This window comes from Nematolebias whitei, chromosome 10 (genome assembly GCF_014905685.2).
Source record: "Nematolebias whitei isolate Nwh7 chromosome 10, NemWhi1, whole genome shotgun sequence".
Taxonomy (NCBI): domain Eukaryota; kingdom Metazoa; phylum Chordata; class Actinopteri; order Cyprinodontiformes; family Rivulidae; genus Nematolebias; species Nematolebias whitei.
Genome location: NC_056507.1, coordinates 24,200,541 through 24,226,647, shown reverse-complemented (window position 1 = coordinate 24,226,647; position 26,107 = coordinate 24,200,541). Strand labels below are relative to the sequence as shown.

Here is a 26,107-nt window from a genome sequence, read left to right as displayed (position 1 = left end):
CTGTTTTTGTATGACAACCCAGTGACAAGGATGACTGCAGCACCAGTATAACGTTATGACGTCCCACGCGCCCACCTGATCTGATCATGGCGGGAGAGGAAGAAGTGAAAATGTTGATGTATGGATGTTTTTTGACATGTCAGAAACTGATAGCAGAATCGTTATTCGCAATGACTGCTCAGCGTCAGTGATGCAAGGAGGAGGGAAAACAAAGTCCTATAACACTTCGAACCTAAATAACCATCTCAACAACCACCATTCCTGTCAAGTATATCTATTAATGCACTACAATTTATGTGCTTTTCGCTTGTTGCTTGTGAACAGGATGAATTTATATTTATGAAAATTTATAAATTTGCACTGTTAGAGTGTTGTCATTGTGCTAGAGAGAGTAAAAGTCATGAATACATTTGACATTAAACATAATCCAAGTTGGTGTTACAGCATTTTCAGACCCCTTTTTGGCATCTGCATTTGGTAGCAGGCCAAATTGCCATGTAGAATAATGTAGTATTGTAATTTCACAACAGAGAAAGCTTTGTAGTCTCTATAAGCAGGTCTAGGGGAAAAAATATCGGAATTTGTATCGGTTATCGGACAAATAAGTTTTAACATATTGGAATATTGGATATCAGCCAAAAATCCAATATCATGCTTCCCTATTTATTACCATTGAAAATGTTGATTTATAGTCACCATTTGACCAGTAAGTGACATGATTCTGTGTTAATGGTGAACCCACCAACAGGCAGGAGAACTCAGGAGTAAAACTTATTTTATTTTTACAACAACAGAAACAAAGTGCTGATGGGGCAGCAAAAACTTATGTTGAAGGAGAAGACAAGCAGAGCAGACACAGAAACATGAAACCTAAGAAGAATAACAAAGGAGTGAAAAGACAAAGACTTTTTACAGGACTACTGAGACAGAGTGAGAAACATCTGGAGTGACTGGGATTCAGAACAGGTGTGACAGGAAATGAACAACACAGACAACCCCACAATAAGATGATTTTATCTGCAAATAAAATGAACAAGCAACAAACAACAGATATTTTGGTATGTCCAACGTGTAACATTTTCTGGAGTCTAACACCCTTTTTAAAAAAAAACAACAACACTTTTTATGATGCAAAGGCTTCCCACAATTAAACAATAATTATGGTAACTGAATAAAATAATGAAATAAATATGAATAATAATATGGACATGAATTATTTCAAATAATTGTTCATAAAATCTTACTTTTTTTTCACTTTTACTATATGTGAAGAGCTTTATTTGTTTTAAACAGAGTAGAATCTACTAAAGTTATTCAGTTAAAAAAGAAACTATAGCAAATATTAAAGGAACTGAAAACAAAATCCAATTTAAACAGACTCACAGTTTCATAAAATTATCCCAGTAGATCTTTTTTAACACCTACTCTAACCTCTTGCCTTGCCCTTCCACCACAACTCGCAGTTTTTCTTCCTCATGCTGGTTTTGCTGCTTTCACTCTCCTCCCACCTACACCACACAAGTCGTATTTCTCAATCTTTCTCTCCCTCGCTCTCTCTCTCCCCCTCTCTCTCTCTCTACCATCAGCTCAGTCTGACTGCGCTGTTAGCCTCAGCTGTTCTCAGTTGTACTGAGACAACAGAGCAGGGCTGAGCTGAACGAGTTCAGATGAGTGTTGAGCAGATCAGAGCCAGAGAGGATTGCGCTTACCAAGCAAACGGGTTGAACAGCAGAAACAATCTGGAGCAGTTTTGCTTTTGATGGCTATAGGTGCAATTTGTGGATAGTTGTTTAAAGCTGCATGCAGCTCAGGTGCCAGAAGACATGCCCAGATCTTCTTATTGTGGTGACAAACTCTAATTCATGATTGCTTTGATTTTTTTTATAGACACTTTAGAGACGTTTGCTATTAAACAAGAGGGTCTAAAATTGCTCCAGAAATCCTCAACGCTGCTTTGCAGGATCTGTCTCGTCTTGTGCTGGACTCTAGTTTTGACCTGTGGAACAGGAACCAGTTTTTGATCTGGCAGGATCAAAAGTAAGCCAGCCTGGACTGACCCACCAGCATTTTTCCATAAATACTGGACATCAGGACAATTGTTTTTAACCACCCTTTTTTCCCCCTGGGTAAACCAGACCTGAGGTTGTCTATAAATAGAGTAGAATAATTAAAGGACTCATCTGGACTTGTTTGCCCCAGGACCATGGGCTTTCCTTGGGGCAGCATTTTGCTGCTGTGTGGAGTAGCTCTGCTCTGGACGGAGGGCAGCAGTGGACCCCAACAGACCAAGAACAATGTCCCCCGACTAAAACTCTCCTATAAGGGTGAGTTTGAGAATTTGTGGTTATTCTCACCTGAGGAGGCTCTTTTTTATTTTACTAAAGTTTATCTCAACCTTTAGCCAATGTAAGATTAAAACCCTGAAACACACGAGTCTGTAAGAGGAAGAAAATGATCTAGTTAAAAATAAGAGCATTGATATTTATGAGATAATTAACTTTTTATTAACTCTAATTTTGGTTTAAGTTATAGAATGTGTATATAATTCAGACTGTTGTGCATTTGTGAACATGAAAAATGCTAGTATTAATGTGTCCCTTTTTAAAATCTAAATGAAGCATTTAAGTTAAATTACATTCAACTCACTTTGGAAAAAAAAAGAACTATTGATGTCATGGAAAACTTGAAGCTGTGTTAACAGTATTCATTAAATGGTTTGACAGTTAGCAAGAACAAATTACTGGGTATTATTTGTATCACAAGCTAATATCCAAAGAAGCAGACTATTAGGGGGAATTAACTCAATGTGTCAGACTTGCCAAACTAACTTACTTCCTTCCAACTGAACAGTTTATTGTGGAAGTCAAGTAAATTTCCTCTGTCTGTCTCACAGTGTTAGTTTTGATCAACTACTCCTGTCTGTTCTGCAATGAAAAGTAGTGTCAGTTAAGGATTTCCAAGGCTGATGGGATCCAAAGCCCTCCCCCACCTCCCCTCCCTCCCTTCTCTCTGTCTCACTTTTCTTTTTAATATTCCTGAATGTCATTTTTCTGCTCCATTCTCTCCTGCATGGTAATTATACTCAGATGAATGGTGAAGGTCTGTTTCAGCAGATGGCTGCTGCAAAGTAAAATGTTTCTCACTTTGCACTGGGGGATCCATAATTATACACACAAGTATGCCCACATGCACACTCACGCACTCAGACATACACGCTCATACACTTGCACACACAGCCATCTGCAGATTGCAAACGATACCTGTGAGGATATCAGTCACTTGAAACCACATGCTGTCAGTTCGTTGAAACACGCCCATACTCTGATATATCTCTATTGGAAGCGTTCAGGTAGCAGTCTGGCCAGACTGGTGATTTGGCTGCAGTCTCTGTCATCAGTTTTTCCATCGCTTCTGATGGGGACAATGTTTGGCACCATCCATGAATGAGGAATAATTTCCTGACGATACGGAAGAAGTATTGCAATATAGAAATCTTGATCATTTAACTCTCTGGAATTTCAAACAATATAACATTGATACCATAATGTAAGTGACATTTGCATTATGAGTCTTTTATATTATCATATAAATTATTGCTCATCCCGGTGAGAGGTAAAACAAATTTACCAATAAGGAAATGAGATGATTCGCGCATTACAGAACCGTGAATTTCTCAACAATCTGAGATGACCTCTCCTGAGGAAGAAGGGTCTGATCAGTTACATGTGGGGCTCTCAGGTGATGGGATTCTGACACCTAGAGGTCACTGGGAATACTGGGACATTTTTAAAATGTATCCAGACATTTGCACATTTTTATGTTCACGAATGAAGATAGCACCCAGTTTAGTCGAGATTTACAAACCACGCATGACAACACAACCTTTTCACTGAACTATTCAAGTTCGAGTTCAAGGTTGTTTATTGTCATTCATATCACATGTGGTACATGAGGTGGAGTGAAATTGTGTACTCAGGGTCCCAGTTACACCCAAAAATAGCAAAAATATAAAGTATAAAAGAAAAAATATACAGTATAAGGATCTAAGATATTCACTAAGATGTGCGCTAAACAAACACTAAATGATACACGAAAAGATCTGATATATACGCTAAACACTAATAATGTAAAATAAAATGGTGTCTTAAACAACAGCCCAAACATGAGTCAGTGGTGAGTTGATGGGTATGAATACAGCAGCATTAGATAGCCAGCCGCATGAGATCATCAGCATGGATAATCAGCAGCACAGATGTAATTTATCACCAAGTAAAGTGGCATTACAGTGATTATCCTGGTTAGAGATTCATGAGCCTAACACCTTCAGGGTAGAAGCTGCTCCTCAGTCTAGTGGTTCTACACTTAATGCTCCTCAACCTTTTGCCTGAGGGGAGTGGGGCAAAAAGTGTGTGTGCTGGGTGAGTGGGGTCCTTCATGATGCAGGTGGCCCTCTTCCTGCATCTGGAGGTGTAGATGTCTGTGATGGTGGGGAGACTGACTCCAACAGTTTTCTGTGCAGCCTTCACCACTCCCTGCAAAGCTTTTCTTTCTGCAGCTGTGCAGCCTCCATGCCACATGTTGATGCTGGAGCACAGGATGCTCTCCATTGCACACCTGTAGAAGGAGGAGAGGACTGAACTTCCCAATCCAGCTCGCCTCAACCGCCCAAGGAAGTAGAGTCTCTGATGAGCTTTCTTGATTAGGCTGGTGGTGTTGTTGTCTCAGCTGAGATTGTCATTCAAGTGCACACCCAAGTACTTGTAACTGGAGACCACTTCCACCACAGATTCTCCCATGTTCAGCGGGGGTAGGTGTGTTTGATCCTTCTGAAGTCCACGACCCTTTCCTTCGTCTTCTTCACAATGATGTGAAGGTTATTCTTCTTGCACCAGCTCTCCAGGTGTTCCACTTTCTTCCTGTAGCTGGACTCATCATTGTTTGTGATGCATCCAGCCACTGCTGTATCATCTGCAAACTTTGCAATATGGCAGCCTAGATGGGTAGGTGTGCAGTCATATGTGAGCAGAGTGAACAGGAGGGGACTCATCACACAGCCCTGAGGGGAACCAGTGCTGAGGATTATGGTGGAGAAGGAGAACTAATATTCCATTAGAACTAAGTCCATGCTCAATAATCCAGGTATACAATCCAACATTTTTCAGTCAGGTCATCTGGACAGTTTTTGGACAGTGGACTTTGTTGTTTTCAACCAGTTTGACAAGACTGTCAACAAGGAAGAGGGCCGACAATGGAGGAGGGGGCGTACCAAAGAGACCATCTTATCACAAGCAGAACTGGTTTGTTCCACTTTGGAGTAAGCTGTTGGGGGAAAAATCAGTTTTATTGTGTATTTCCTTGACTGATGAAGCCTTACGGACCGAAGGCAAAACGTTTCAGCACAACCCCCCCCCCCCCCCCCCCCCCAAAAAAAAAACCAAAACTGTCCAGATGACCTGATTGAAAAATGTTGGACGATTCCATTAGATTTTTGAAAGTGAAGGTTGAGGGACAGAAGTTCAGTGAAGCAGGTGGAACCATGCTGCTACATAAACATCACGTAAAATCCAACTGTATCAACAAGAAAGTGACTGGGTGATGATCAGGAGGTATGAGTAGATGACCAAGGACAAATAGTGCACAGCAGCACCACAGAGAGCCACAAATGTTTCAAAATGTGTTATGCCTGGGCATAAATTGATCACAACCTTCAAATAAATGGCTCCTTTGAGGAACTGAAGAGAGATTTATAGTGTTTAAGTTTATGGGTCACAAAAATCAGAGCGTATGCTGTTAGCAGCCCAGGGAAAGAAAGAGCCGGTACTTGAGTTTATAAGATGTGGGTGTTCTGCCAAAAGTTGCCCTTTTTTTCCCCCTCCGACCAGAATACCTGTCTTTAGCAGAGCTCAGGGCTTGTACGAAAAACTCACAATGTGTCTACAGATGCTCATACAGGTAAATATCTTCACAGAAGCATAACTTAAGTTGTAGGAACCAGAATACAAAAAGGGTGAATAAATGAAAACTGAAACCACATCAGTTTTCCCAGCCTCACTGGCCACAAACATTCTGCTATTCTTGAGTTTCTTGTTTTCAGTGCAGTGTAAAATCATATTTAATCAGAGCCGGAAGATGAAGAAAGTTTAAAAATAAATCTGTAAAACAAAGACGCTTTGAGATTTCTTGTGCAGAGTTAGGTTTCTTGTGTGCAGAATAAATTTTGAGAAAAATGTAAATGGAGCAATAATTCATGCACTCCTTGAGCTGGAGGATTTGAGGCTCTCTGAGCTTCAGTACTCTGCTGTAACTGTAAAATAACGTGCCATTGTGAAAAAGTTTCACAATGTTTTGTTTTTATTTGAGACTTGTCTCTGGAGACATCCACATGAACCTTTACGTCAGTTGGGTTGCACGCCATTTATGCTGGCTACAAAGTCAGAAGATTAATTCACTTTGTATAAAAACGCTTACACAATCTGCAGCACTCAAGGTTACGAGCTCTCTGAAAAAATGACTGACGGACCTTTCCCAATGTCAATAAAAATGACAATAAATTAAATAATTAAAAAATAAGAATTTTTCTTTGTACTTAAAAAACACATTATTTATATACATTATATGTTATGTAATGTGTAAATAGCATATTTATGTGTTTATGTGTACATATTTATGGTATTTATACGTAAATGAGAGTATTTACACACAGTATTTAGGGGGAGTGGTGGTGCAGAGAAAATGGGCTTGTGATCGGAAAGTCGTAGGTTCAACTCCCAGTACCGTCGACATCAAAATGTGGGTGGAAAAGGTGAAACACCCACACCTGCCTCCACCCTCATTTGCCCCACTCTGGGTGCCTGAGCAAGGCCCTTAACCCCCACCATCTGCTTTCAAATACAGGTCTCTCTTTAATCAGAGTTCTCGTGACTCAATGAGACTACCTGTATAAATAAAGGGTAAATGGGGAAAAAAAAAGAGTTTTTAAAATACTCTTACTTTTCCCCGAAACCATGATTTTGTTTAAATCATTAACCATAAAGTGTTTGGCAGTAATCTAACATCAATAATGACAATAAAAGTGCGTAAACTGAATACAATGGTCTGCTCAGAATATGCAATGAATAAATTGCTGCATTTATGAGAAAGTTTTAAGATCCAGCATCCCTTAAAGGCTTGCATATCACCCACCACCTTGTTATACCCAAGGTTTAGATTATCAGCAGCTGCTGCTTAACCATGCTGCTGATTTCTTGCCTTTAAGCTGCTGTATTCATACCAATCTGCTTACAACAGACTCATGTTCAAACTGCTGTTTAATACACCTTATTATATTACATTATTATTGTTTAGTGTATGTCTTAGATCCTTGTGCACTGTTTCTTTTTTATACTTTATATTTTTGCTATTTTTGGGTGTAACTGTGACCCTGAGTACACAGTTTTGTTCCACCTCATGTACTACATGTGATGCGAATGACAATAAAGAACCTTGAACTTAGATTAAGTTCATCTTTTGTTGCGAAATGATGGGGCTGTTTTAGTTCTAGTTATTGCCATTTTTGTATTGGCTAAGGTCAATTAGCAGCAGAGGCCATCTTGAATTTAACTGACTCCAAAAGTTAATCATTTATAGATGTAGATCTTACAATAACATTTTGAAGGTTTAATTAAAATCTGTGCAGTGGCTCAGGAAACTGGGAGTCAAAGATTTTGCATAATGTATATTACTTAGAATATGTCTTGGGTATGACTCTTAGCTACTGTCACACCCTATTTTAACCTGATATTTGTAAAATTTACAAATGTTTTATGTTTGCAAAGCTTGACTTGTGACATTTTGAATTGGATTGCCTTCAAAAGTCAGTGAGTTGTAGAAGTACGTACAAAGATTATCTCCTGAAGGTTTTACTGAAGTCAGTTCTGTGGTTCATAAAATATTTTGCAAACAGAGAGGTAAGATTGACTCCAAATAATTAGTGATAACATTTTAAACAAAGATGGTGTGCATCCTCTTAGCACTCATATATGGTTCATCCTCACCTTCTACCACACCAAATATTTGATCAATAACTGTAAAATTGTATGTTATAGTCCTTGTAATAAGTCAGTTTGCTGTAGCAGCCATCTTGAATTATGTTAATTGCAAAAGTTTTAAATATACCATAAATTATCACTTTCTGCAAACTTTATTAAAATTCATCCAGTGGTTCAAGATACATTTTGGTCACAAACAGACACACACATGCACAAACACATCATATTTCAGCAGCAGGTATAAAAAATGTAGCCTAAAAATTGCAGAATAGTCATAAATATGACCTTTATGACCAAATCAGTCAAAGCAGACCAGTTTGTAATGCTACACAATTTAACACTTGTTTGCATTTCTGCACAACATTAATTAAATGACATGACTCAGGCTTTGTGCTGTTTTCCTTGAGGCGTGGGTGAATCAGAAACTCTCACTTTGTGATTTATTGTTACCGTTTTGTGTCCACGTGTCAAAAGCATGAGATGAATGTGAACAAAAAAAGTTGTTTCTTCATAAGTTGGTTGGTTTTAGAATCTGCTTTTTCTCAGGAAGCACTTAGATAACACTCCGGTTGAGAACGTTGAAGGCAGAAACAGAGAGAATGTAGGCTAAAAGAGTTTATTTATATCAGTTTCTCATGGGACTGTTGAATCTTTGCATCTATTGCTTCTGGCCTCTCATTGTTCCTTTTGGGCGAACTCTTTGTCTCCTGATTTCCAGTTCTAACAACTGCTTTTTCTGCCTTTGATTATTAAAAACAACAGTTGATAAAAGTTTTTTTTTTCATTTTTACAGTTGTTTTTTGTCTATAACAACATGAGAAAATAAAAGAGCTTTTTTAAGTGAAATGGTCAGCAAGCAGTAGTGATTTTAGGCACAATAGAGACAATAGACACTCACCCAGCACACACACTTTTTGCCCCACTCCCCTCAGGAAGGAGGTTAAGGAGCATTAAATGTAGAACCACTAGACTGAGGAACAGCTTCTACCCTGAGGCTGTTAGACTCATGAATCTCTAACTAGAATAATCACTGTGAAAAACCATATCATGTTGCTGCTGATCTGTTTCATGTTGCTGCTGATCTGTTTCAATGTTTCTGCTGATCTGTTTCAATGTTGATGTGTTCATGCGTGCTCATCTGCTCACAGACTCATGTTCATGTTTGTGCTGATGTTCAATGTTTTATGTTATGAGTGCTTAGTGTATATTTAGTTGATGTTTTTCTTAGTTCATATCTTAGATGTTATTACTGTTTTTCTTATACATTTTATTGTTGGATGTAACTGGGACCCCGTGTACATAATTTCGCTCAACCACATGTACCACATGAGGTGCGAATGACAATAAAGAAACTCTGACTCTGACTCTGAATAGACTAAAACAGATATTTAGCTAAATATTGCAGTGCCTTAGCTGACACATGTGACACTATTTATTTCTTATCCACCTGCTGGTCACTTTCTTCCTCGCTAATGTTATAAAAGTACATTTTGGATAATAAATTCAGCTCACCAGATTTTGTGTGGCATATTACATTTAAAAAATATATATAATAGAAAACAATTTTGTAAAATGTAAGAGTTTTAGTTTAAAGTTGTATGGTATACTAAATGTATGGTAATCAGTGTATGTATTAATTCAATATTCATGAATTAAATAATAATTTCAAGCCACCAGTTTGCTGCAATAGTTGCACATTTATTTATGTCATTTATTTATTAAATCAATTTATTTATGTCTGGATGTAACTGGGACCCTATGTACATAATTTCGCTCCACCACATGTACCACATGAGGTGCGAATGACAATAAAGAAACTCTGACTCTGACTCTGACTCTGACATTTGGTCACATTAGTTCCAATTTTTGGTGCATTAATTTAACACACAAACACTTTTTACCAACTAGCTGAACTAGTTTGAGCACAAATCATACAAGTCAGCAATTTTGCTGCAAAAGTAGGGCAAACCTCAAAACTAGTTGGCTTTTTAACCCAGTAGTGGTTCGCCAGACCATACTGGTCAACAATTTTGCCATATTAGTTATCTAGCGAGCATCAATAACTCTAGATAATGCAAATTATGCACACTAGATGATTAATTACTGTTAAATGTGTGCACTAGTTGACTAGTTGAAAGGTTGTTGTCATTAATAATTAACTTGTGCTACTTTAAAATGTTCAGATGTTGATTAGTGCACATTTTAAAGCCATATAAAATATTATGCTTGTATGCATGAACACCCACCAGTTAGTTATCCAGAGGGGAGGCTGGTTCAGACATGTAAAGGCTGCTACCTCTGTTGGGATTTGGAAACATCCCTCTTTTCCAATAACACACAACACACATAAAGCCCAGAGTGCATGCATCTCTGGGTGATTAGCTTTTAATAACTTAGCTATAGTCTCTGTTGAATGGTTTGTTGCCATGGACACCAGTCCCATGTGCATCTTTGTGTATTAAGGCTGATTGTGGTGTTTCTGGTTATTCTGTCTGGGCTATTCTGTGATTCATGGGTAAGTGAGGTGCTGTTTACTGTATGCAGTTTTCTCACAGGTAACATTTTCCTAAATTTTATTTAAAAAAATGGGTTATGAGTTTTATTTTTAACCTTTAAAAAAAATAAATACAACATTATTAGATAGGCCATTTTATTTAAAAATGCTTCTGTTTTTTCTTTTACAAACCAGAAACTCCCCCAAACTCATATTACAGCCCCACATTTATATACAATCAAATACATTTTAATTAAACAACAGCAAATGTAGTTAAGGGAACTGAAAGATGGAACAAACACACCTACCCCCACCTCTGAACATAGAAGGATCTGCGGTGGAAGTGGTCTCCAGCTACAAGTACTTGGGTGTGCACTTGAATGACAACCCCAGCTGGGGCAACAACGCCTGATCAAGAAAGATCATCAGAGACTCTACTTCCTCAGGCGGCTGAGGCGAGCTGGTCTGGGAAGTTCAGTCCTCTTCTCCTTCTACAGGTGTGCAGTGGAGAGCATCCTGTGCTCCAGCATCAACGTGTGGCATGGAGGCTGCACAGCTGCAGAAAGAAAAGCTTTGCAGAGAGTGGTGAAGGCTGCACAGAAGTCTGTTGGAGTCAGCCTCCCCACCATCACAGACATCTACACCTCTAGATGCAGGAAGAGGGCCACATGCATCATGAAGGACCCCACTCACCCAGCACACACTTTTTGCCCCACTCCCCTCAGGCAAAAGGTTGAGGAGCATTAAGTGCAGAACCACTAGACTGAGGAACAGTTTCTACCCTGAAGCTGTTAGACTCATGAATCCCTAATCAGGATTATCACTGTGAAGAAAAAAAAAAAAAAATCAATGTAATGCCACTCGATTGTTGATATGTGCTGCTGATCATGTTGCTGATCTCATGTTGCTGTTTTATTTCATGTTGCTGTGTTCATTCATACTCATCTGCTCCCACAGACTCATATTTGAGCTTAGCATATTCTTAGTTTAACGCTTTTCTTAGTTCACATCTTAGATCTTATTACTGTTTTTCTTCAGAATTTATACTTTTATTGGATGTAACTGGGACCCTGTGTACACAGTTTCATTCCACCACACATACTACATGTGGTTCAAATGACAAATAAAGAAACTTTGACCTATGACTTTGACTTTGAAAACACATTTACAGATAAATACATAAACGCAGAGAAAATGAAAAGTTAAAAACCCAGTTTTTGCTTACATTTTGATTAAAACATTTTCAAAATCCTTCAGTGCCACTGATCATCTTTTAGTCTCTACAATGTGTTTTTGTCGGTACACTACAAAATATAGTCTGGAAACTAACCGAGACAGTTTAATGAAGTGAATGTATGAACACTGGATAAAATAAAATAAAAAAAACTTGAAAACAAATGAGAAATATCAGAATGGAAAATCGTTGGGAATAAATTGCACATGAAATAACACTGGCACACCCTGCAGCATTAAAACAGACTTTATTTGTCTATCAGGGGTGTAACAGTCACAGAAACCACAGTCTGATATGTGCCTGTTTTGAAGTCATGGTTCAGTTTGTTCTTGTTACTGCAGAGCAGAGATCATTTTGCTCTACCAGTTTTTCTAGAGTTTACTATTCTGGCCACAATTGTGCCTTCTGGTCTTCTTAAGTTTTTTCCAAAAACTGTTTTCTGGAGTTCACTGCCAGATCATGTGTGTTCAAACATCCAGTAAACTTGTAGAATGTGGCCTTTCATCTTCCAGTCAGGTGGATGTAGCATGAAATGTTGTTACAGACTCCCTGGATGTCCATCCATCATTTGTGAGAGCAAAAGAGAAAGCCCAGGATGAGTCATGGACAACTGTAGTATGTATGCTTAATAAAAATCAAATGTTAATATATCGCAGTTTAAAAAAGGGTGAAATAAAAACTTAGTAATGGTGTTCTAATTAAAACTGTTATCAAACACAAAGTATATTTGCACGTTGACCATTATGTCTTTTGTTTTGTTTTGTCTGGGCGTCTGTGGCTGAGTGGTTAGAGCAGTCGTCCTCCAATGCAAGAGTTGGGGGTTCGAATCCACCAGCAGTCACATGACGAAGTTTCCCTGGGCAAGACACTGAACCCCTCATTGCCTCCAATGTGTGTATCAGTGTATGAATGTGATAAAGCACTTGGAATGCTGGAGGACGAATGGACCACATTTCCTCACTCTGCTGCTGTCTTTAAATGCTCTACTCTACCTGGTAATTTGTTATTTTTATCTCATGTGCTTCTTGTCTTCTTCCAATCGAAAGTACACCTGGACCTGTCATTCCGTGTTTGTTCCTCCTTCCTGTTCCTCTCAAACCCCATCAGGTTGAAGCAGATGGCCGCTCGTCCTGAGCCTGGTTCTGCTGGAGAGTTTTTCCTGTTAAAAGGGAGTTTTTGCTTTCCACTGTTGCCTTTGTGCTTGCTCAGGATGGGAGACTGTGATGAAGTGAAGATTCATTGCAATCTGCTGGCTTCCTTAGATAAAGAACTAATTGTCTTTTTTTTAATATACCCGGTATATAAATGTTGCTGTTCAATGCCCTGAGATGACTTCTGTTGTGACTTGGTGCTATATAAATAAACTAAATTGAAAACTGAATGTTCTTCTCTGTGTCTCCAATAAATCAAATCATTTTTTGTCCATACAAGGACCAACAACGCTTTTATAAAAGCTACTTTCAAAGTGTTTTTGCTGGTCTTTATGAAATCCTCTATATGAGAACATTAAAAATGAATGGCTTGTATGGATACAAGAATATGTCAAATTTGCTCATAGACAGATTTAGATTAAACAAGTCCATGTCCTGACTGCAGTCTAGTAGAAATGCTGTGTTAGCACCTAATCATCGCATTTGAAGACCTACATTCAAAGTTGCTCTGGCCCGATAAGAAGTTTACAGAACACTTCCTGAAAAGTGTGGTTGCAGCCTTTGCAACACATCAGTCTGAAACATTTATTTTACATAAATTTATCGGTCAAATTCTGATTCATTATGTAAACTGCAAAAATACGTTTGTATATTGTACCTGTTCGGACAAACTACAATGTTTCTGGAAATTACTGCATAAACCCTTCTATTTTAATTCTCACATTTTTTCTCTCCTCTCATGTAACTTCTAAAGGAACAGGAAAAAAAAAACAAAACACAAAAGGCGTGTTGAAACTTTTTTCGGTTTACTAATGTTTTATCGAATGACATTATGTGGTTACCCAGCTATGCTCATTAAAACAAACAAGCTTATAAATGAGTAAAAGCAGTCTGCAAGATGCCCTCTCTTCCCCGATGTTCTTATCTGTTATTCTAGTTTTCATCAACTTTTCTCTCTTGGGCTCTGACACACTTCAGGGGTCATCCTCTCTGCTAAAACATTCATGTGCTTTCTTTTTTTCACGAGCGATAGGCAGATAAAAACAGAATAGACCAAAGAAAACATCTCCTTCATGTTCTATAACTCATGTTCTATAACTCTCTGCACTTTGACATTGCTTTGCTTATGTTAGTGGTTTTCACACATTTACAAGGAAACAAAATAATAATCTATGAAATTCAATACTCAACACTTGTACTACAGCAGATAGAGAACAACTTCAGTGTTTGTCAATGTGTTTCAGTGTGTGCCATTCATAGACTTGACCTTTATGACCTTCTAGTTTTGATTCAGTTGAAACGGCTGGAGTGTGGAGATTTTTATGGGTTGAAGGAAATATGCAACAAAAGAGAGATTGAGCATGTACAGTATTATCTTTGAAAAGCCTGACATGTTATAAAAAAAGGTCTTTGGAAACAATGGTCAGAATCTCACCTTTTCATGTCATGATGGTAATTAGAGTTGTAATATATTTCACAACACCGGGTGTCTGCTTGAAAGCTATTGCTTTTACTTTGTTGATTTGGCAAAGATCTGTGTTAAGTAAAATAATAAAGGGAAAGAAAGTGTTGCAAAGTGACCTAAGAATTGTATTTTAGTGTAAAGTTACTGTTTAAACTATGAAGTAGTAGCAAAATAATAAAACACTGTATCCTGAGCACAGATTTCCACTGTGAGTATTTTAAGTTCTGCTTGGCAGCCCTGATGAAAGTCTCTTCGGTATATAAACAGTCTTGTTTTTGGCTTGCTGTGTTTGCTATACCTGTCAGTTCCACTTAAGCTTAAGGGAGCCCTTTTCTAGCCATTAGCTTGGCCAACCTTACATTTGTTAAAACAATTTGTTATAAGAAGTAACAAGGCTGAATGGTGGCACAGTTGGTTAATGCTGATGCTATGAAGGAAAAGGGACTTCTGTTTTCACGTCTAGCCTTTTGTAAAACATCTGCATATTCTCCTCATGCACGTTTGGGGTTTCTCCAGGTTACTCCCACATTCCAAAATATTGAATGTTAGGGTGACAAGTGAAAAAAACTCTAAATTGATCTTATGTGACTGTTGGACATGGATGATTGTGGAAATGTGATGAATTGCCATTACCCCACCTCTCACCCAATGACTGCTGGACATGGACACCGACCCCCTTACAACCCTGAACAGGACGTAGCGGGTGTAGTGAATAGATGGATGATTTAGACTTTCATGTCCTCTCTTGAGCCTGCTGTTTTGATAACTTTGGGCATTCTGATTACTTATTTTCTTTGATTTTTATTTCCTCTGCAGAGATGTTGGAGTCTAACAATCTAGTGACGTTTGAGGGCATCACGAACAGTTCAGCTTACCACACGTTCTTGCTGGATGAGGAGAAAGGAAGATTGCTGGTGGGAGCCAAGGATCACATTTTCTCCTTCAACCTGCTCAACATCAGCAAAGACAAAGCAAGGGTAAAGCCTCTATCTTGCTGTCTGTGTGCTTGATAGTTTTATTAATTTATGACTTTAGGTCTGTTTGCATTTCTGACTGACTTACACTGTCGTTCATCTTCAGCTAGAACACCAGCCTGGAGCATCATGGGATTCTGTTTTCTGCGTCTCAAGCGAAGTGCTTCATGTATATTTTAGACCAGGGCCGTCGCACACAGTCGTACCCTGTTCCAAGCATCTTAGCTGCACTCTTTACACCTGAGCAAATTTTGTAGTAAACTGGAACAAAGTGGAGAACAACTCACACCGTGACCCTTTCAGCAACAACAAAACAAACAAAAAAAAAAAACACCCAAGCATACAAGCTGTAGCTCCATCAACTGACAGCCATAAAGCAGACAATTTTTCTAATTATTTTTGTATAAATTCCAATTCAAGTTTTTTTTAAAATGATAAATTCACTTTTTTAATTTAATTTTTTTTCCCAACATTTTCAGAATATACAATCGAACAAATATCAACACACAACAACCGTAGGAAGCAAGCCATGGTTCACAAGCCATCGTTCACAAGACAAAGTTTGGAGTCTTGGATTGCGTTCTTAAAGGAAATCCGATGGAAATGGTTTTACGTACTCAGTCCATTTAGTCCAGATCTTGTAAAACATGTCGTTTTGCGTCCTGAGGGAGAAAGACAGGTTTTCCATCACAAATATTTCATGTGTTATGTTTATCCAGTCGTCGATGGAAGGGGACTCCACTTTCCACCATTTTCTACTGATAGCTTCCTTGCTTGCAACCAGCAACATATTCAGTAATCTTTTATCTCCCACATTCTAGTTAGACACAGGTACATCACCCAAGTACATTGTTTCACATTTGAAGGGAATTTTAGATCCAAATGCATTATTAATGTGCTCACAAATCTCTACCCAGTAGTTTGGCAGCCCCAGAAAAGGTGGAAGTGATTGGCACTTCTGATCCCACTGTCTCCATCATACATCTCCACTACCTTGATGAAGTTTTTGGATGGGAGTGATAAAGTATCTAATTATGCTCCTCCGATTGAACTCTCACCATGTGTTAGACCCTGTAGTTGTCCATTGTAGTTGGCATGTTTTGGTCCAACTCTCCATGAGATAATCATATTTCCCTCCTTTTCCCACCTTTTCTTTATATTTTCAGTGCTGTCCGGTTTACTTTGCTGGATTCCTTTGTATAACTTAGATATAGTCTTCTTCTGTGGCTTAAACTTTGTTAGGGACATAAATATCTGCAAAAGGCCCAAATCACTCTTTTCAAAAACTACTCTAAGTTTTTGATGATCAAGTTTAAAAAAAAAAAAAAACTTGTACAGAAACTCTGCTTTTGTTGCAGATCTCTTGGCCAGCTTCTCCCACCAGAAGAGATGAATGCAAGTGGGCAGGAAAAGATGTCCCGGTAAGAGCTTAATGCATCCACCTTTCAAACGGAGCCATATTTGAACCTTTTTGTGCTTTAAGATATTTTAAAATATCTTGTTTTTATTTTACAATGACCAATGAGTCCTGCAGGTGTCAAAGAAAATTTATTTTATTATTTAATCAAGGCTGTTTTAGTCCATTTTAAGTGCATTATGATTACAATTTGGGCTGAGGGGAATGTTGGGGTGCAGCTGAGACAAATACACTGTGGTAAATGGTAAATGGACTGTACTTATATAGTGCCTTTCTATCTTATTTCAAGATACTCATAGCACTTTACACTACAATCTGTGTCCACATTTATCCATTCATACAGCACTCTACTAGATCTCTACAAAGATAATTGAACAAATCATTCTAATGAGACTAATCAGTGCTTTTAGATCACATTCATACACTGATGGGACACACATCAGAGGCTATGAGGGGTTCAGTGTCTTGCCCAGGGACACTTCGACATGTGACTGCTGGTGGATTTGAACCCCCAACTCTCGCATTGGAGGATGACTGGTCTAACCACTCAGCCACAGCCGGCCACTAAAGCCTGATAGTTGTCAGTGCACTAATTTGTCTGACCTTAAAAAACAAGCAAAAACAAAAAAAGTTTGCAAAATTATTCACTAGGAATTTTTGTCTTTTCTATAAATGAAAATTTATTACCAACAAATTTGCTTTGGGACCTGGCAGATTTTTGGCTACAAGTAAATATGACTAAATTTATGTTGCATAATTTTTTTGCTCTCAAGTGAACAAAGAAGCAGAAACAGATCCACAAATGAAGACTACATAGGGGTCCGATGCTTTTAATAATATTGTCAAACCTTCAGTCCACATTAGAAACAACACAGTGGATCATTAATCTTATATTCAGTCAAGGCGGAATTATGAGGCTGAAATATAAACACTTCTTCATCTATGAATTCAGAACTTTTGCAGTGTATTTGTTTAGGATGAGCATAGTTTAATAACGTTCATCAAGTCAAGATGAAGAGGGATCTGAAAGAAATCCTCAGGTGTTAAGATTCAAACATGTCCAACCTTTCACGACCAGCCAAACATCACAACCCTGTCCATTTGGACAAGTGCAGTCTCAGCAGAAAGCATGGTTTCATTAAACATTGTGTAAACACACAGAAAGATTGTATCTACAAGGGTTGTTATGGATTTTTCCTTCCAAAGAGCCCAAGGCAATAAGCTGGAATGTAAAATTGTAGCTTTTTGTGGCTCTGTTAACTCACCATTACAGGACAAGTGCCTTTGGTTTTTAGCTCTTCTATGAGACAAATCTGACGTTCTAACTCCTGTGTGTCTGTAACATTATGAAATCGGTGAATCAAGTATGCTCAGGGTGGTCTGTCTGCTGTATATTAGACAGGAAATCAAATTAAAAGGAGGTGGGAAAGAAAAATACAGTATTAAATATAGTTCAAGTTCAATAATCTTTATTTTCCACAAGGGACAATTTGTTTCACAGTCAGTAGCACACAAAACATCCATACTAGACAAGACACTGAGACATTAAAATAACAGTACATGAACTCATCACTGTTTGGCTAGCCTATATTACCATCGCAATAACAAAAATAAATTCAATTGAAAACTATTTAAGTGAGAAACTATAAAAAAAAAACTTAAAAAAATGTGATTTTCTGTTTTCCACTTGGCTCTGCATTAAGAAAATACGCAATTCTCTACTTGAGATTACTGGATGACGTCTATAAATTATTGTAAGAAATACCATCGCTGCATTTTTACATGAAATGTAACTTTGTATCTTGTCAAGAAAACAACTTTTATTTCTCAAAATCTGGATTTTCTACTGCCTTCTGATAACACAAGACATTTTGAGATTTTTCTTAATGAAAAGTGCGTTACAAATTAAATTAATAATAATTATCATTATTATTACAAGTCATTCAAAATGATCTTTATCAAATGTGATAATTATCTGTACATCTGAAGGAGAAAAGTCTAAGAAATCATCACAGCATTGGTAATTTACAAAAAACAATAAAGGCGTAAAACAATTGAGATTAGAATGACAGCCTATAATCTTCTTTTTTTTATTGCTTCTATCAATTTGTCAGTTCAAATTTAGTTTGCATTACACCAACCACATGATTTATCACAGAAATAATTTGAACTACATTTACCACAGATATGTTTCATCTTGTTTTGCGTCTTCTTTTTTTTGCCCCGTCAGAGAGAGTGTGCAAACTTCATAAAGGTGCTGCAGCCGTTCAACCAAACCCATTTTTATGTTTGTGGTACCGGAGCCTTCCACCCTGTCTGTTCCTACCTGGAGGTGGGCAGAAAACCAGAGGTAGATGCACTTTCTACGTTTCCTTTGTCTTCACCTGCTTTCACACACAGTAGTGCATATATTAAGAGAAATCAAAATTCACATTGATTTTGAGTGGATTCTTCTTGTAATACAAATTTAATGAGTTTGTAGAAATGCTTCATTTGCCAAAATGGGTTAGAAAAGTAAAATGTTTTAATTCATCTATCCAGTTTAAATATGTGCATATGTATGTCAATGACTGCTTATTTGACGCTAAAAGGAGACAATTGTTCTCATTTCTCTAAATATAGACTTGTAAATAGGAGTTTCTCCTCATTAGATGGTTTGTTTCAGACCATTAAAGATAAAGAATGTCCTTAAGAAAATCCTTGTTATAAGCTAGAAATGCCATTTGTTTGAGCGATGATGTCACAGAGTTAATATTTTTATCCTGTTTTCTTTCCCATAATGCCACGCTGATAAATTATTTTAAAAGGCAACATCGTTTTTCACTGTATATGTAAGAAATATTTTGAATAGTTATATAGCGAGCTTAGTTAAAGATAAACTATGCCAATCATTTTCTTCACTGTCACATGTTTCTAAGCAATATTGTAAAACTTGACCTGAACAAAAGTTTCTCCAAATAAACGCAGCTTTTTCAGAATCTGGATTTTATAAAAGTGACTTCCTGTTACTAAAGCAGTTGTTTGCCATGAGATATTTTTCTGAACAAAACGTGTGCACACCCATACACCGAAGCTTTGATCGTTTTATTTTTGTGTGTGTGCAGGATGGTGTGTTCAGACTGGAGCCACATGTAGAGAACGGCAGAGGGAAGAGTCCCTATGATCCCAAGCTGCTCACTGCTTCCATGCTAATTGGTGAGTTCAGGAACTGATACAGCGTGCTGACCCTCTAGTGTGCAATAAATCCATGGGAGGCTACAAACATCCTGCATCTTACTCTTTCATTGAAGCGGATATATGAGGTGTGACGTCAATGTAAATAACAGCTCAGGGTTGTTCTGACATTCATTATACGTGAACCTGCTTTGTATTTACATGCTGAGAACCCCTCATCGACAGGGCTGTAAACTTTATTTTAATCTGAATGTTTTTTCATTTAAATGGTCTTCGTGCATGTGGTCATTGACACTTTATTGAGTTTTCTTTGGTGTCAACACCCCGCTCCCATCCCCCTGTTTTTGGCAGAGGGATGTGGTCATGATGTTTTCTTTCCCCTGATTATTAGCAGTCACTTTGTGTTACATCATACCATTTAACCCAGCAGATGGCCGTTTTCTAGCCCATCACCCCTCATCTCTGCTCCTTTTTCCTCTTTCTTTCTCGACAGCATTATTATGTACTCCCCTGTCTCACACTTCTGTGTTCTGTTCCTACACATCTGACCCTCCATTCGTTCATCCTTCACTCACCTCCCTTCTGTTTGAATGCCAATTTCACACTCCTGATGTTCATTACATCTGTCACTGCCTGTTCTCCCTGGACTGGAAGTCTACCTGTACTGCTAAGCCCACTTGGGGGGGAAACAAAAGCCAAAGGGTGCTGTCTCATCTTTCATTTCTACCTATGCTAACATATTATTCGCCTCCCTCTCAGATGGGGAACTTTATGCTGGAACATCAGCTGACTTCATGGGGCGGGACTTTGCCATCTTTCGCACTCTTGGCACACATCATCCAATCAGGACGGAGCAACATGACTCCCGGTGGCTGAATGGTAAGGTTAGGAGGACAGTCAGTGTAATATGATAGCAGTCCTTGAGTTTAATCTGTTTTTGATAAATGTGGCCACAAATAATCCGTGAGCTCCTCAAAGACATGCAAACACAGTGGGACGTCGCTGCAAATAAATAGTTAATTTTGCTGGTTTAAAGAAGTCGAGTCAAATTTATTTATAAAGCACATTTAAAACAGCAGCTGTTACCAAAAGTGCAAAGTACCAAAGAAGTCTATGAAATGTTACAGTTCAACAACAATAGAGTAAAATATGTCGTGACTTTTAGTTGAGCTGGTTTTGAAAGTTCACTTTGACTTTTTTGATCTATTTTTTTTTTCTGTAAAAGAATAACGTGGTTATGTCTAAAATATTTAGATTAAGTTCATACTTTAGCTGTTTCTATCTAAAGATGTGACCAAGTGTTTTAGACAAAAGCTATGGAAACTTTAAACAGACCTCTTCTTTTCATGCTTTGTTATTACAACAAATTCACATTCATACTTGTGCCAAGAATGTCTCGCCGGTTAAAGCATGGATCAAAACACTGCTGTTTAAACAAAGTGCAAGAAGCACGTTATTCTCCAGCGACTTTCAGCTTTCAGTTTATTACCTACACGCTATGATACCCTCGAGTACATGTATGAGTGCAAAAAATGACATTATAACTTAATGTTTCACAGTTTGTACCATTATGAATATTCAGTGATGGTATGGATTTTGTATTACACTTTTTCATACTTACTTAACACATATTCAGCATTTTCAGCATTTAGAATGAGCAAAAAGTGGTAAATTAGTGCATTGTTAAGCTAATTCGATCAACTATATCTCACTGTGTATTTTTGCAGAACCTAGATTTTTGGGCGTGCATCTCATCCCAGAAAATGAAAATCCAGAAGATGACAAAATCTACCTGTTCTTCAGAGAGAATGCAATGGAAGGAGAACATGCCGGAAAGGCCACATATGCTCGCATTGGACAGCTCTGCAAGGTGAGCGTATACACAGACTCCAACGCACTCACAAGGAACACATTGAAGCACAAACAATATGAAACAGACAAAGTCACTGTTGGCAATATTATGTAAAATAGCTTTAATATGAAAAAGGTGAGTGACTTTCATAATGACAGCCTTCATGGGGTGTGTAATGTGTGATTAATTTTAGCCTGGTTTAAAATGGACTTTGTTCTGGATGGTGCAATCACTCCCATTAAAAGGAGTCTGAGAGAAACATAATATGTCACTAAAATCCGAGGAACAAAAATGCCATTAATAGCCGTGCTGCTATCCTAATACTAAGCGTTGCTTCTTACTGGGTCTGTTACTCGGCTCTGGATGTTTCTTTGTAAGTGTTCATTTTCTGAATCTGCATCGTTCACAGGGCTGGCCCAAGCCTCCACGGGGCCCTAAGCGAAATTTGGTTTGGGGTCCTATAGATCTGCTAATAATGTGGATTACTGCAATCAACAGTCAGATGATCAGATCATTCACTCACCTAACAAATTCAATGCAACTCTGACAACCCTTTTTACATTATCCTATATGTGTGGTACTAAAAGTAACAAAAATAAAAAATAAAAACACCAGTGTGCAATGTATTTTACAGCAAAAGTGTCATCTGGTTTATTATCTTTGGCTCTAAAGAACTGCAGCAGTAATGTTCAAAATACTGTAATTTGTTGTGCAAGATCAACAACAAACAACAGATCAAATAACTTGGATGCATAAAATAAATTAAATTGTGCAAAAACAGACAAAATAAAATAAAATAAAAAATAAAATATTAAGGAAATACGTACTTAAATAGTGTAATTGAACAATTACTTGACACCACATAAAATGGTTTGAAAAAGGATTTTAAAGCTGAATAATTAGTTCTTAAAACTGTAAATGTATGCAATAATTTGCAAAAGCTGAACATAAAATATTAAATAGAATCATATAGAAACCATTACCTAAATATATATATATATATGCATATATATATATAAATATATCAATAACAATAAAAATATACCACTTAGGGGGCCCCCTAGTGGCTCTGGGGCCCTAAGCAGCCACTTAGTTTGCTTATGCCTTGGGCCGGCCCTGCTCGTTCAGTTACCCGTAATGTCAGATCTCATGCCCAGCCCTGACTTCTTGTTTAACTGCACATCATGTCTTCATTAACACAGCCTGATTACCCTGAAGTCTTCATTAACACAGCCTGATTACCCTGAATGTTAGGAATCTGCTGTCCTATGCTTTAGACAAGCCAATCATTTCACATGTTGTGGTATTAATTTAAGCCTATGCATACTTGTAGAAATTTTAATTTACATTCATAACTCAGCAAATGTGGAATGCGGATTTCAAGTCCAGACTTTCTTCTTCTGGGTCCTTTTGCTGTATTCTGGAAGACAAACACTTCCCAGTGAGGCAACAATCATATTTCTGTGTGCCATTTAAAATAAAGCTATTTGTCATTGAACAGAAGTTGAGGCAGGCAGAAGTACATTTTTCACATCGATAAATAAATCACTGACTGTTCCTTAGACAAATGTTTAGGGAGCTGTCAGTGTTTTAAACCAAGTACAAGTACAAAAATATTTACTTTACAATAATTTATTGTGTGAAGTCAACAAATGTATAAATCAATCACCGTGGTATGTATGTACGTTATTAGGTAGGTGTGAACAACTGTAGCTTTGGAAAGAAACTCAAATTAACCAATCGTCACAAGTCATTACAAGTTTATGTATAACCAGTTTTCCAGTTACCCGGCCTTGAGTCCCCCCCCCCCCCCCACACACACACATAATCATAAAAGTTTATGCTTACAAAAACTGTGTTAAAAGTGAAGCATGAATGACATCATTTCAGTATGATAGAGTCACAATTATCACTTAAATAAAATAAAAAAAATAGTCTTACAGTTTATTCTTAGTTTAATAATTAATTTAATAATGGACAAAAAAAAAGTGCAATATTTTGTTGATTGTATTTGCATCCAAGATTTGTTCTAAACTGATCAGAAAACACACAATTATTAGTTTTCATATTCTCTTATAGTGCACGCTGCAAACATATGTCTGCAGTGATAAAGGTTTAGTTCACTGGGATTCATTGTTTTTAAAAAGTAGGTTTATTTCTGATTCTCAACGTGTAATTTGTGCGACAGAATGACCTGGGAGGTCACAGGAGCCTGGTCAATAAGTGGACTACCTTCTTGAAAGCTCGGCTTATTTGCTCCGTGCCAGGGAGTAATGGAATAGACACTCACTTTGATGAACTGCGTGAGTAACAGCTCCGGCTTCTTCTCATAATGTCTCAGAAATATAAAATGCTATTGTTTTATGGCAAAAGGATTCAAATACATTGACTCTTCTGTTTGGCTTCCAGAGGATGTTTTTCTCGTGAGCACAAAGGATCCCAAGAGCCCAATCATCTATGGAGTGTTTACCACTTCCAGGTATTGTGAGACAAGTTAGTCTTTTTTTTCTATCATTTATTTTTAGCTTGCATTTTGATTGTGAATTGTAATTTTCTGACTCACATTTTCTTCCCCAGCAACATTTTTAAAGGTTCAGCAGTGTGTATGTACAGCATGACAGACATTAGGAGAGCCTTCCTGGGTCCATACGCCCATAGAGATGGACCCAACTACCAGTGGGTGTCCTTCCAGGGGCGTGTCCCCTACCCCCGACCTGGCACAGTGAGTACAGTCTTTATGAACTATTATTTAAAGTTTCTGCTGTTTCATCTTGTTAAATTAATAAAATCACTTGATTTTTTTCCCTTACAGTGCCCTAGCAAGACATTTGGTGGCTTTGACACAACCAAGGACCTTCCTGATGAAGTTGTCACATTTGCCAGAAGTCATCCAGCCATGTTCAACCCTGTCTATCCAATTAACAATCGACCAATCATAGTCAAAACAGACGTGGACTACCAGTTCACCCAAATAGTTGTTGACAAAGTAGAGGCTGAAGATGGCCTATACGATGTTATGTTCATAGGCACAGGTAGATGCATATGTAACAATACTATACTGCAAATCAAATCACTGAGCATATTAATATATTAGTAGTACATACAGCAGTATAAAAATGTACTTTTCTTTGTTTATAGACATGGGAACTATTCTGAAAGTTGTATCGATCCCCAGAGGCTCCTGGCATGACTTAGAGGAAGTTCTGTTAGAAGAAATGACTGTCTTCAGAGTAAGTTTGTCCTTGTGATACTAGTATTAATTCTTTGTGATCTCCAAAATCAGCAAACCCTGATTAATTACTTGAATGATTTTTCAACTTTTCAGGAACCAGTGGCCATTAAAGCCATGGAACTGTCAACCAAACAGGTATTTTTCCTTTACCATTTATTGATGAAAGTTTTGTTATCCCGCTTTATTTATTCTGGCAATTGTAACAAAACTAAAGTCAACAGTGTTTCCAGAATAAAATTTGACTGTTGTTTATACATAACGTGTCTCTGGAAAACCTGTCTGAAAAAGTGTTCTGCTGGAAGTGACACACCTAGCTTAAAGGCAGAGAGAGACAGAACAAAGACACTTTTGTGGACATGATTTAAGCACTTTGAGATAAGCTGCATTGTCATCACTCAATGATCTTAATTGCTGGCTTTCCTGTGACAGTTAGCTTGTCATCTTAAATGACGGGGATTCAAAAATAAGCAAGCTAATTGATAGGTAGGAGGGGCCAAGTGCCTGTTTTTGAGTGCTTTGTCAAAATTTCTGAGGTCTGTGCCAAACATAGTTTTGTTAAATACACAGGATACCAAAACTGACATGTAATCTGTTTCAATTAAACTTGGATAAATGTAAAATGTTCTACCTGTTATTTTTCTCTTCCAAGCAACAACTTTATCTTGGGTCAGATATCGGTGTGTCTCAGATGCCTCTACATCGATGTGAAGTTTATGGGAAGGCTTGTGCTGAGTGCTGCCTGGCAAGGGACCCATACTGTGCATGGGATGGCACTGAATGCTCCAGATACTTTCCAATGGCTAAGAGGTATTAAATACAAAGTTCATGTTCATGCATGTCCTATTAATTCATAACCTGAATATACACACATTACAAATGTGAATGGTATATTGCTCTACTTGAGAGTTATGGTCTTACAACATGCTTGCACATTAAAAAAAACAAACAAACAAAAACATCTATCCATCCATCTTCTACCGCTTATCCATAGTTGGGTCGCAAACAGTTCCAGGAAAATATGCAGACAGAAAGTAAAATCTGAAAAAATGTTTTTATATATATATATATATATATATATATATATATA

At 37.7% G+C, this 26,107-nt stretch overlaps 1 protein-coding gene across 1 annotated transcript in view; it reads left to right on the top strand.

Moving 5' to 3' along the window:
- Nucleotides 1-2,124: 2,124 nt before the first annotated feature.
- The window catches only part of sema3ab (sema domain, immunoglobulin domain (Ig), short basic domain, secreted, (semaphorin) 3Ab), a 28,492-nt gene continuing 4,509 nt past the window's right edge, over nucleotides 2,125-26,107 (top strand). Inside the window, exons 1-14 of the mRNA XM_037683482.1 lie at nucleotides 2,125-2,324; nucleotides 15,188-15,348; nucleotides 16,704-16,766; nucleotides 18,993-19,112; nucleotides 19,867-19,957; nucleotides 20,696-20,815; nucleotides 21,664-21,806; nucleotides 23,977-24,091; nucleotides 24,198-24,267; nucleotides 24,366-24,510; nucleotides 24,601-24,820; nucleotides 24,927-25,018; nucleotides 25,114-25,155; nucleotides 25,670-25,827. Of these exons, the coding sequence (XP_037539410.1) occupies nucleotides 2,204-2,324; nucleotides 15,188-15,348; nucleotides 16,704-16,766; nucleotides 18,993-19,112; nucleotides 19,867-19,957; nucleotides 20,696-20,815; nucleotides 21,664-21,806; nucleotides 23,977-24,091; nucleotides 24,198-24,267; nucleotides 24,366-24,510; nucleotides 24,601-24,820; nucleotides 24,927-25,018; nucleotides 25,114-25,155; nucleotides 25,670-25,827 (1,661 nt within the window). The 5' untranslated portion in view covers nucleotides 2,125-2,203. The remainder of the gene's footprint in view (nucleotides 2,325-15,187; nucleotides 15,349-16,703; nucleotides 16,767-18,992; nucleotides 19,113-19,866; nucleotides 19,958-20,695; nucleotides 20,816-21,663; nucleotides 21,807-23,976; nucleotides 24,092-24,197; nucleotides 24,268-24,365; nucleotides 24,511-24,600; nucleotides 24,821-24,926; nucleotides 25,019-25,113; nucleotides 25,156-25,669; nucleotides 25,828-26,107) is intronic.